This window comes from Clinocottus analis, unplaced genomic scaffold (assembly GCF_023055335.1).
Source record: "Clinocottus analis isolate CAN_PGR_092001 unplaced genomic scaffold, fCliAna1.0.p SCAF_26, whole genome shotgun sequence".
NCBI classification, from domain to species: Eukaryota; Metazoa; Chordata; class Actinopteri; order Perciformes; family Cottidae; genus Clinocottus; species Clinocottus analis.
In genome coordinates this window covers 4,746,468-4,759,272 of record NW_027175998.1, presented here as the reverse complement: position 1 = coordinate 4,759,272, position 12,805 = coordinate 4,746,468, and the positions used below count along the sequence as shown (strand labels likewise).

Below are 12,805 nucleotides of genomic sequence, written 5' to 3'. Positions count from 1 at the left end.
ACCTTTTCAAGTTCACACAAAAACTGTTTTTCCCAGCTGGTGCAAATTCATTTTGGCTTTATTGTCCCCAAAAGCTCCCTTTACCTGATACTGGTGACAATAAATAGCATTTTAAAGTCCCGCTACAGCATCGCTGCTACTCGAGTGACCACATAGAACAGGGATAACAGGGATTCTTGGGATAAGCTTACACTCAAAAGACAGTTCACCTCAATAGCCCCAATGTCCTGATCCCTTTCAGACTCTTTCCTTGTTTATACTTTTTTTTAAAATTATGTATTTGTAGTACAAACAGTCTCCATAATCTCCAAATCAACCATCCACCACCACATGTCCAACTGATTGCCCCGCCCATCCACACACCTGTTGGCACTTCACTGATCAGCTGTGCCGGCCTCCCACCACCTCCTCACCTGCATCTCATTCCCTGGTGAGCAGCGCTCCACCATCCTGTTCCACTTCCTTTGTTCTGTTGTCGGCTCATCAGAGTCGTAAAGCTGTTTTCTGTCTGCCTGTTAGCTGCCTGCCAATTCTACTCTGCCTCTAATCTACAAAGAAAATAACTGCTGAACTCATCTTGCTGCATCTGGGTCAAACCTCTGTTCACTTTCATTACCGACTGTGATCTTTTTAGTTTAATTAAATTGGTACTATAGCTTCATGGTACTTTATTGTACTGTTCCAGATTTAGTTTCAGGGATCTGTCAACTTAATCCAACCTCGTGATCGTGTGGGAGTTCTGGCTTCAGAAAGGGTTTTATACAAATCACCTACGGTCACAAATCACCTCATCGAATAGAATTGTTAATTAATGAAAATAACATCCATACAGTGTGATTAGAGCGGCGACCATTTTCCTGTGTTCCCTCGCCATTGTGATCGTTGTAGCGGAAGGTTGTCCCGACATTGTACCTACACAACTAGCGGACAGCCGACTGGTTAGCTAGCTTGCTAATTCCACCTTGCTTTAATGCTGGTTAACAGAACAGCTAGCTGGTTAGCTAGCTTGCTAATTCCACCATGCTTTAATGCTAGTTAACAGCACAGCTGGCTGGTTAGCTAGCTTGCTAATTCCACCTTGCTTTAATGCTAGTTAACAGCACAGCCGGCTGGTTAGCTAGCTTGCTAATTCCACCATGCTTTAATGCTAGTTAACAGAAGAGCTGGCGGGTGAGCTAGCTTGCTAATTCCACCATGCTTTAATGCGAGTTAACAGAAGAGCTGGCGGGTGAGCTAGCTTGCTAACTCCACCTTGCTTTAATGCTAGTTAACAGAAGAGCTGGCGGGTTAGCTAGCTTGCTAATTCAACCATGCTTTAATGCTAGTTAACAGAAGAGCTGGCGGGTTAGCTAGCTTGCTAATTCCACCTTGCTTTAATGCTAGTTAACAGAAGAGCTGGCGGGTTAGCTAGCTTGCTAATTCAACCATGCTTTAATGCTAGTTAGCAGAAGAGCTGGCGGGTTAGCTAGCTTGCTAATTCCACCATGCTTTAATGCTAGTTAACAGAACAGCTAGCTGGTGGCCAGCAGCAGTGCTCGGTCGAACGCTCCCTTCACCTTGTTCCCCGCGGCTGGCTAGTTAGCGCGGTAGCTTCTCCTTTACTTGACAACCCCAAGCTAGAGACCCACATGTTTATTGAGTCTAAATACTTACATTTGTTAGGATTAAAACAGGTCTAAACAAGTGGGATTGACACAAATTCAGTTGACTTACTTAAACTAAACCCCGTCTGTCTTCTCTGTGTCTCACTCTTATGGTTTCCCTTTGAAATCTGTGGTACACCTCGTCCGATAATATACAAAAACAACGGCTTCTGTCCGCACGTTTGAAAGAGAAAACACACCTGCTGCCGTGCATGTCTGAAGGCACAACATACAACGAGGTCTCAAAGGCTTCAGGGATCACAAAACTTTGTGGGAAAAACAAGACACCAATTTTCCAGCCTTATATTTTCTTAGACTTAGAACTCATATCACAACAAATGTAGAAATGGATGATTTTGTATGATTCATACAGATTTGGTATCGTCAACATAAAAATGGTGGTTTGACAGACGAGGGATTTCTCCATTCTGCAAAATAACATAATTTAATTTAGCTGCTAAAACCTGTCAGGATACATTGATCCACCAGAGTTTACAGCGTCAAGCAGCTTTAAGACGAGGACCCAATGCAGCTGAACTAGTAAACTAAACGCACTCATCAGGCTCAAAGCGCAGACCGTACCTCTGCACTTCAAAAGGCAGCAAAAGGGAGAGGAAATCAAAGAGACTATTACGGCACTGATGTGACAGAAACCTGCCCTCAAAAGCCCTTTAACCAGAACGGAGGGAAATAAAACGCGGCAGCGATAATGTGTCACGGGGAAGGCGAAAATAGACGAGGGCCTCGCCGACGTCTCCTGGGGCCAAAACTGTGAGCTCGTGAGCGTTGCATGTCCGCCCTTTTGCCCGCGTGGATCGGCCAGATGGCGGGAAAGTCAACCGCTAAAGTCAGGCGTGTTTACAGAAGGTGGGAATGTGTGGACGACGGCGCCCTGCTGGGAGACGAGCAACGTCACGCCGCTCGGGCTGAACAGGAGACACGCTGCTTCATTTTGCTCTCAAAATGTCTGACGTGTCTTTGAATGAGAACTAACTAAAAGTATGTGTGATGAAATATAATATGCACAGTTCCCATAAGCTTGAAAACGGACGCAGTTAATAAAGACAGTGTTTAAGTTGTGTTGATTGATTCACGCTCATGAAAACACTTTAAAAGCTGTTGATAGCTGCTCGTAGTGAATTAAAGTTTAAAGCTAGCCGACTCGTTAGCTCACATGTAAATAAATGACATCATTCAAGTGGGTGAAGGGACCACCTGAGCCCACTTTACCTGTGTGGTCCCATCACAAGATGGTCTCTAGTTTGTTTGTCTTTCCTTGTCATGCCAAACATTTGGATCACAAGACACTGTCAACAACATATATTATCATATAGTAACGTATATTATCTTGGTATTACATGCTCTTCTATAGATGCTTTGAAGTAATATAATTATGTGCTTATTTTCAAGTACGTAGACGTAGAAAGAAAAGTAATTCTACGACACTTCATCCTGTTTTCCCCTCATCTCCTGGACGTCCTCTGAGTAACTAGTTAATAAAATGTCTCATATGAATGGACAGCTAAGTGTTTGTTCATCATCTTAATTTGCTAAATCTGTACCAAGACGGTTGAGAATAAAATGCAGCCACTGAATACACATGAAATACAGTTTGTAACTCACTTTAATGTAGTTATTAGGATATTAGGAAAGGTTAAAGTGATTAATATTGTAACAATTATAACTCCTCGTGTGAATATGTTTTTTACCTGACACCTGTAGCTCAGTTATAAACTATTTATTACATTTTATGAGCAACTTATGAAGCATGGTGACTGCAAAATGATAAAGATCTCCACTTCTTCTATCAATTAAACAACATTATTCTACCGACATCATTTTCCTGAATATATTCGTGCTCATTAATCAGCCCTCAAATCAGAAAGGCTGCGATGAGCGTCTCTGTGAGCGCATGAGAGTCAGGACGGATCCTCATCCTCATCCTCATCATCATCAGCACAGAAACAAACCAGCTCCCTTCATTAGCGCGAGACGAGGCTGCAACACCTCTCCTCCTTTTCCTGGTGTGATTTGGTTTCCTGATGAGCTCACATAATCACACTCGCTCACGTGATCAGAGCCGGGGAATATTTTACCGCAGCCGAGGTTTCATCTCTCTGATTTTCAGCAGGTGATTCAGGAGATTTTTTTAGATTGCGAAACACAGTCAGAAAGACACAAACCACTGCACAAAAAAGAGGAACACACAACCCCCTCCCCTCACACATACTCACTCATCTGCATAAATAACATATGGATGATGGAACAAAAAGCAAAAAGACCTTGCACATCATTAAATCAACATGGATAACAAGCAATTAAATGGCCTTGACTGCCACCTGGTGTCACCAGACTGTACTACAACACGCTGAGCGAGACAAGCGCAAGATAGATGAGCCGGCTGATGGAAGAGAGTGGACGAGCCAGAGGGGGAGCCTTAAAGAGAGGACTGGGAGGGAGGAAGGGGGAAGAAGATAAACGGACGGATAAAACCGGTTAATGAGACATTAGTATATCACAGATGACGCCGGAGTAGAGCCGGCCGTGCCCGCTGGGAAATAAAACCGAGGAAGGCGCCGCAGAGGAGAGAAAACAAAAGAGCAGAGGAGGTGAACGAGAGCAAATGAGGATGTATGAGACGTTAAAGTGGAGAGAAAGGTAAAACACAAAGAGCAACGAGGGAACGAGGGAACGAGGGAACGAGGGAGCAGGAGAGGATCCGAGCCGGAGTTCATCTTCAGGGCACCGATGTGCCTCCCTCCTCTTATTCCACCTCTTTTGTTTGTGTATTTTATCTTTATCTAGAATTCATCAGCTCTTTATTTCTCCTTTGTTATCTGTCAAGAAACATCTCAACCTCGATCCTTTTCAACCCTCCCCCTCACACACACACACACACACACACACACACACACACACACACACACACACACACACACACACACTTTATTTGATGCATTTCCCTTCACGTCGCTCAATCGTCCTCGCTGTCACGTGTGATCTCACGCTTTGCCTCTTTGCATCCAGCGTAGAAGGAGAAGAGGAGCAGAAGCGACTTTCCTCTTCGAGTCAACCTCGCAGAGCGGTGGCCATCTTTATGTTTGCAGTTGCCATTGCAACTGTTGCAGCGGCCTAACTTCTAAATTAAATTAGATTTATGGAAAGTTCTGGACTCACTGAAGGTGAAGTTTTGCTGTAACATCTAAAATGAGGAGTGGCGCTGTGGAAGCGTGGAGAGACAGAAGTTTTCTGTAATCAGAGTAGCATTAAAGCATGGTGCAGCATGTAGAAAAGGAAACTGGTGACCCCCCTCACCCCTCATTCATTCCTATGAAAGTAGCTCATTGGTGCATGAAGCAAAAAGTACAAAATGACCCGGATCTTCCAACAATCTTCTGACTCCATGGTCGTATAGAGAGCGCAAGCGCACTCGTGTTTTCTTAATGTTTAGGACTCACATAATGACTTAAATGAAGGATATCCAAGAGTTCATGCTGGGAAGTTGATTCGCTAAAAGCCACCGAGTTGCAGACGTCTCTTCATGCAAATGTGTGGGGGAAAGTCTGTTCGGCTGACGTTGTAATTCCAACGTTTGGCCACTAGTTTAAATTACATCAAAGCCCGGCGCTCTTCCTAGTGCCTTGTAACTAGCGGGCAAGTAGCTATTTAGCTTGCGTGCTACTTCCACCATGCTTTAATGCTACACTAGTTCCAAGAATGAGCCAAGCGGTGGACTTCTGGCCAGTGGCGACGCCTCACGCTACCGAGCAAACGATCAACAAGCGCCATTTTATTTTATACAAGTCAACTGAGCATGAACAACAGTTCAACGTCTGTTTTTCTCCTCTTCAATGTCTATCATCTACAGTCTCTGCTTTGGTTGCTTCACCCGCTCATCCTCCCGTTCACTTCTCTCTTTGTTGCAGCCACAATCACATAATTCTCTAAAATCCTCAGTCCTCAAGCAAACAAGCCCCCGCATCTTACAAAGAAAGAATAAAAGCAGAAGCAGGCTCACAACATACAGACGTGCATTGCAGAGCTCTGCTTACTTATACACACAAGTATTAACATGTGTGCATTTCCTTCAATAAACTGATTTACATTGCTATTTTTGAAGATTGATGTCTTTTTTATTGTGTTTCTACTTCAAGCAATGACATAATTTCACAGACTAGTTTGACTTTGATGTAACCTGCCCTTGAGCCAGAAGGATGCTAATTTTCTAAATGCCGAATCTTGATTTTTGGAAATCCTCTGTGATAATTTCTGTGGCTGACAGCAGCGAGAATCAGTCTGCGTTTCTGAATCCTATAATTGTGGCTCAAAAGAAAGCGAGGGGCAAGATTATATCTTACATAAGCAATTTTATTTTACAGACTTACTCCAGCAAAGATCTTCCATCTCTTTTTTTTTCCTGATACGATAATTTGGCCACGGTGCTGCAGCCGAGTAAGGCGGCTGCTCTAATTAGCATCCCCAGATGACGCCAGTCTATACTGTGATATATATACGGGGTCTCTCGCCCCTCCCTCCCTCCTTCCTCCCTAACAGGTGGGCGCCAGCCAGCTAACAAGTGTTTCAAACATCCACCCAGAGAGCAGAGAAACCCCAGACAGCCGAGCAGGTGCTATTCATGGAGTCTGAGAGATAATGAGGGCGAAACAAGGGAGAGAATAATGTAAAAATGAGCCGTTAGTGTGTCTTTGTGGAGGTGTGTGTGTGGAAGAGGGAGGGCACACATGAAAATAATTTGTGTGAGCATTTTCACATGAGCATGGAAACTAACACCAGAGAATGAATCAATGATGCACTAGTCTAGGTATGCATGTTCAGGGACGTGAGGAAGAGGAGGGGGAGGGGAGGGGGGGGGGTGGTTTTGGAACAAAAACATCTTTAGAAAAGAGAAATCACATGCAGCAAATGTGTTGCTCGGCGGTACGAGATGTTCTGAGGCCGTATCAGAGCCAGAAGGGAAGTGATGAAGTGAGCGCATGTAGAGGAAGATGCATGAAGAGGAAGATGCACTAAGAGGAAGATGCATGAAGAGGAAGATGCACTAAGAGGAAGATGCATGAAGAGGAAGATGCTTGTAGAGGAAGATGCTTGTAGAGGAAGATGCGTGAAGAGGAAGATGCATGAAGAGGAAGATGCACTAAGAGGAAGATGCATGAAGAGGAAGATGCACTAAGAGGAAGATGCATGAAGAGGAAGATGCACTAAGAGGAAGATGCATGAAGAGGAAGATGCTTGTAGAGGAAGATGCATGAAGAGGAAGATGCACTAAGAGGAAGATGCATGAACAGGAAGATGCATGAAGAGGAAGATGCACTAAGAGGAAGATGCATGAAGAGGAAGATGCACTAAGAGGAAGATCCATGAAGAGGAAGATGCTTGAAGAGGAAGATGCTTGAAGAGGAAGATGCTTGTAGAGGAAGATGCATGAAGAGGAAGATGCATGAAGAGGAAGATGCATGAAGCGGAAGATGCATGAAGAGGAAGATGCGTGAAGAGGAAGATGCGTGAAGAGGAAGATGCGTGAAGAGGAAGATGCTTGTAGAGGAAGATGCGTGAAGAGGAAGATGCATGAAGAGGAAGATGCATGAAGAGGAAGATGCATGAAGAGGAAGATGCATGAAGAGGAAGATGCTTGTAGAGGAAGATACATGTGGAGGAAGATGCGTGAAGAGGAAGATGCATGAAGAGGAAGATGCATGAAGAGGAAGATGCGTGAAGAGGAAGATGCATGAAGAGGAAGATGCGTGAAGAGGAAGATGCGTGAAGAGGAAGATGCATGAAGAGGAAGATGCGTGAAGAGGAAGATGCATGAAGAGGAAGATGCATGAAGAGGAAGATGCATGAAGAGGAAGATGCGTGAAGAGGAAGATGCGTGAAGAGGAAGATGCGTGAAGAGGAAGATGCTTGTAGAGGAAGATGCGTGAAGAGGAAGATGCATGAAGAGGAAGATGCGTGAAGAGGAAGATGCATGAAGAGGAAGATGCATGAAGAGGAAGATGCATGAAGAGGAAGATGCATGAAGAGGAAGATGCGTGAAGAGGAAGATGCATGAAGAGGAAGATGCATGAAGAGGAAGATGCATGAAGAGGAAGATGCATGAAGAGGAAGATGCTTGTAGAGGAAGATGCATGAAGAGGAAGATGCGTGAAGAGGAAGATGCATGAAGAGGAAGATGCGTGAAGAGGAAGATGCATGAAGAGGAAGATGCGTGAAGAGGAAGATGCATGAAGAGGAAGATACATGAAGAGGAAGATGCATGAAGAGGAAGATGCTTTGTTGGAGGGAACTTTAGGCCTGATGCATTTAGGATGATGTTCACTGTTTAACAAAATTAACCAGTAAGAAGAATATTAAATATACAGATGGAATCACAACTTAAATAAGTAAGTGTGTATAAAAGTGTTGCACAATAAGTACAAATGTGTATAAAAGTGTTGCACAATAAGTACAAATGTGTATAAAGTGTTGCACAATAAGTACAAATGTGTATAAAGTGTTGCACAATAAGTACAAATGTGTATAAAGTGTTGCACAATAAGTACAAATGTGTATAAAGTGTTGCACAATAAGTACAAATGTGTATAAAGTGTTGCACAATAAGTACAAATGTGTATAAAGTGTTGCACCAGGTGATGAATTAAATTGAATTAAACTTTCAAGGTGCTTTGCAGTGAAAAGAGCAGACAGACGAGACCAGCAGACGTTTGGTCTGTAATCACTCAGAGCCGCCGTCTCCGAGAAATGATATGCACCGTGTGTGTGTGTGTGTGTGTGTGTGTGTGTGTGTGTGTGTGTGTGTGTGTACTGCTTTTGTCAAATATTTCAGGCAGGAAATGTAATTGCTTTGTTCGATTATGCTCAGTGGCAAAGCTTCATCAACCTGAGTGAGCAGATGTCGGGTTACACTCAGCTCGTGCAGACCTGTACACGCCTTGGAAACAGACTTTAACAAGTGAAATAAGTAACTGAGATAACAAACGGCCTAAACGTAAGTAAGTAGCAGTCGAACAGACATTGAACGGTTTGGTCATGTGACTAGTACTAATGAAAAGATGATTATTGTTCTTTGTTTTACGATGACAACACAAGTCACTGTGGATGTGATGTCACAGCTCTCCTGGGGGTGTGTGGACGCAGCTTCGTAGATGGATTGCTAGCTAATTAACAAACTAACTAGCTAATTAGCAAATTCACTAGCTAATTAGCTAACTGACTAGCTAATTAGCTAGTTAGCTAGTCAGTTAGCTAATTAGCTAGTGAATTCACTGGAGGGGCAGTGAATGAGGCGGAGGGACCGGCAGACGTCACCGGCTCACTGTCGGGTTCATTTTTAAAGCTAACTAACTAGCCAGCCATCCACTAGTTAGCTTGCACACTCCACCACTGTGTGTGTGTGTGTATGTGTGTGTTCACACAGTAAAAGAGAAGAAAAAGTGACGATGAACAGTAAAAATAATAGTGGGAAAGAATTGAATGGTTGCCTGAGAGAATTAAACAACTTGCACATTTGTAAACTTAAAACCCAAGCGACACATTTTGGCATTACACACAAAAACAAGTAATGCTATATATTAGTACAGAAGTATTATAGACAAGGCGGGTATCGGCTTCTCTGAGCTGGCAGTCGAGACTGAGCAGCAGAGCCGGGTGTCATGCACTGCAGTACAGACACCGCCATCATGTCAGCGGATGCCACGCCCTCGCTCGCCGCCGACGCCCAGCGAGATCCACTCAAAGAGTCCACTTGTAGTCGCTTTGTAAGTCCTCTCCAGTACAGTTTTTCTCAGCAGGCCAGTCTGGCCTCGATCAAACCAACTCACCGCCGTCCTCCCACCCGGCGATGTCCAACGCCCGGCAGGAATCGGTTGAATCAAAATGACTTTTTAAAGAGGGCCGTTTGAAGCGTTGCCTCCACCAGGTCCCCCGAGTGACTGCTAGCGCGATGCTAGCCACAGCGGCACGGAGCGAAAACAAGGGCGAAAGACATGAGAGATGTACGGAGAGAGGTCGACTTATCTCCTTTCCTTTGTGATGTTTCCAATGCAACCAAGAGTGAAACCCTCGTCATGTATGGGAAGCGGATGAGACCGTCTCTCCCATTTGAATCAAGCAGAAGAAGAAAGCGATGACCATGAGAGAGAGAGAGAGAGGGAAGACGGTGGAAGAAAGAAACATGGGAAGCCTGGACGGAGGGGAGGGAGAGATGGAGTAATCAAAGTGAGGAGACGACAGACGAGCCTCGAGATTAAAGCAGCGAAGAACTGAGAGATGGACCTGACCGAGGAAGAGGGGAAAGGGCCGAGGCCGTGAAGATAAAGTGACGAGAGAGAGAGATGGCGAGATTGTGAGGTTGGAAAAGAGGTGAAGAGAGAGGGAATCGGCGACAAGATCACACGAGAGGAAGAGTAGCAAGATTGGGCTTTTGAAAAGAAATGGGTAATGAGATGCTAATGTAACAACAAAGGAGCGAGCGCCCTCCGGGGGGAGCTACGCTACAGCGAGCCGCTCCAGCGTTAAGGGGGCGGACTCAGATTTTAAAAATGCCCTTTTATTAAACTACTGCAATGTACACAGATTCACTCAGGCTCATGTGTTTGGTGATAAAAAAAAAGAAGCCAAATTGCATTCGCGGCACCCCACCTCTCGCCCCGTTTGAACAGAATAAATAACCCACGGAGAGAGGGGGCGAGCTCCTCGTGGCACCTCGTCCACGGGGCGAGCTCCTCGTGGCACCTCGTCCACGGGGCGAGCTCCTCGTGGCACCTCGTCCACGGGGCGAGCTCCTCGTGGCACCTCGTCCACGGGACGAGCTCCTCGTGGCACCTCGTCCGCAGGGCGAGCGAACGAGGGGTTGTGGGGGATGAAACGAGGGAAGAAGTGGGGACGGAGACCCGTGAGGGAGAGAAGAGGTCTTTGCAACAGCAGGCAGGCTTTTTGAGATGGGAGGAGATGAAAAGGGGGAATAATGGCGAGATCCATGACGTATGAGATGTAATTACCCATGGGAATACGTGCAGGAGAGGAGTGATGTGGAGGATATGTGTTAAAAAAGAGAGAAAGAGGGACTGGGCAGTACTCAAGAGACCGTCAAAGAGAATACTGGAGGAGGGGAGGAGCACCACGGACAGATATACTGTAAGCTAGACATATTAAAATCCTTATAACAGCTCCTCAAGAGGACGCTGAGGGGAACAGAGAGTGGATGAAGAGCATTGTTATGTGGAGGGCAGCCTATTCAGGCCACAAGGAGCTGATGGAAAAAGGAGCTATAGAGGTTGTTGTGAATGAGAGAGGACAAAGGAAACAACAATAGGAAGAAGGAGGTTCAGGAGGAGCTGTTGAGGTTCACGACAGAAAGATGCACTTCAGTTTGTCAACCGGTGGAAATGGAAAAACACCCACATGTGATCTGAAAACCTGATCTTCTGACTCACTCCACCATTTGACTTTTCACCAACCTCAGACTTTAATATTCGAGCCCGTACAACATGAAAACATCACACGTTTGGGGTGAAAATCCTGCTTATTCAGCTGTCGCTGCTGCAGCTCAGAGGACCCGCAGCGTGTCAGCGGTGCTGCGGCCTAATTGGGTTTCCGTTCTTAATTAGGCCAATTAATTAGGAAAGGCAGCTGAGAGCTGAGGCCATGAGCGCTCCGCCAGCTCATCTAGGGATTACAGGGCGAGGGGACGAGTCGTGAGGAGAGGAATCGAGGAGTTTTACGAGCAAAAAGGTCACTTGAGAGGTGCCTTTGTTGCGGGAATATACCTCAGCGATATAACCCCCCCTCCCCCGCTGAAGGACATCTGTGAATGATTCCCATTGGTGACAATTCACTCCAATCAATCACTGCTTTTTGGGAGTCAGCGAGTTTAAATAAACTTGAAAACAGAGCCGGCTAATTCACGCAATTTGCCGACCGGCCCGCGTTGTTGTCCGTCTGCCATGAGGAACACGTGAGGGGATTCGAACTAAAGAGGAGAGGAAGAGGAGCATTCACAGGCTGGAGACTGTAAAATGTGCTTTCATGTGTCCATCGGTTTACTCCGTGTGACTCCGAGTTCACAGAAGTTTATTTAAATCCTCCAACGCCGGCAGAGAGTACAGACTGTCCAACATCAGCACATGGAGCCTGAGATTTGAGTCCAATATGGGAAATATTGCCTCCAGTTGTTATCACACACTCATCCCACTAAACTATGTAACGCAGTTTTACACACATGGTTAATGTTGTAAACAAGTATGTTTGTGATGTAAATGACTGACTTAATGTGAATGCATGAATGAATGAAAGTCAGTAGTTTGTAAAAGAAGAAAGTCTAAATAAATGCAGTCCATTTATCTTTGTGGGTGCAGAACTACACAAAGAAATGAACAAACGCTTCCAGCTCACGCTCAACAAACAACAACTACACAATGTGTGCAGACACTCACCTCCACAAACAGGAAGCAGGGCACGATGTAGGTGCTGGTCTTCTGCAGGCCGATGTCTTCAGGAAGACTCCTCATCGCCCTCCTCTGGCTGTCAATCATCTGCAGGGGGGTCAAAGGTCACAGCACAGCTTTAGTTTGCGTCTGTGCAGTAGGAACTCTCCCCGCTTGTTTGGCAAAACTGGAGAATTGCAAATGTTGAACTCGACATGAGTGCAACCTCCTCTCACCATGAATGAGGATCAGAGTGTGTGCCGTGCAGGAGATCGTGTGTTCGCTTGTGCGTTGTGAGTCTCTCCCACATCGCTGGTCGCAGCCTCCAAGTATGTTTTAATCTCATTTATGACCGTGGTTGTCGTGCGTCCCGATTTCATTGCCCGCTTGCCTGAGTGAGGGATCAACAACTGTTTCACTGGCGAAACGCATCGCCAGCATTTGGCTCGGGTAAAAAAAAAAAAAAGCCTCACCTGGTCTGCAGCTGCAGGCCCCGTTTGGGCCTTTTGTTGCCTGCTCAAAAAACTGACATCCATTGAAAAGTTGTTGTCCATAACGCTGAACAGTGAATGCAACATATGTGGGAGCATCCTGGGTGAGTTGAGGCAGAATAATAAAACAGGAGAGGCAAAGAATGAATTAAGAGAACAACTTCCCAAAACCAGCTGTAAACGGTTGGATGGATAATAATGAGCTTGGACGTTTGGTGAGGAGAGAGAC

General features: G+C 45.4%; 1 protein-coding gene across 2 annotated transcripts in view; it reads right to left on the bottom strand.

The window, feature by feature from the left end:
- plppr2b (phospholipid phosphatase related 2b) overlaps positions 1-12,805 on the bottom strand; it is a 43,146-nt gene that overhangs the window by 25,757 nt on the left and 4,584 nt on the right. For both annotated transcript variants that reach the window (XM_068592094.1, XM_068592095.1), the window contains exon 2: positions 12,095-12,193. In XM_068592094.1, coding sequence (XP_068448195.1) covers positions 12,095-12,193 — 99 coding nt within the window. The remainder of the gene's footprint in view (positions 1-12,094; positions 12,194-12,805) is intronic.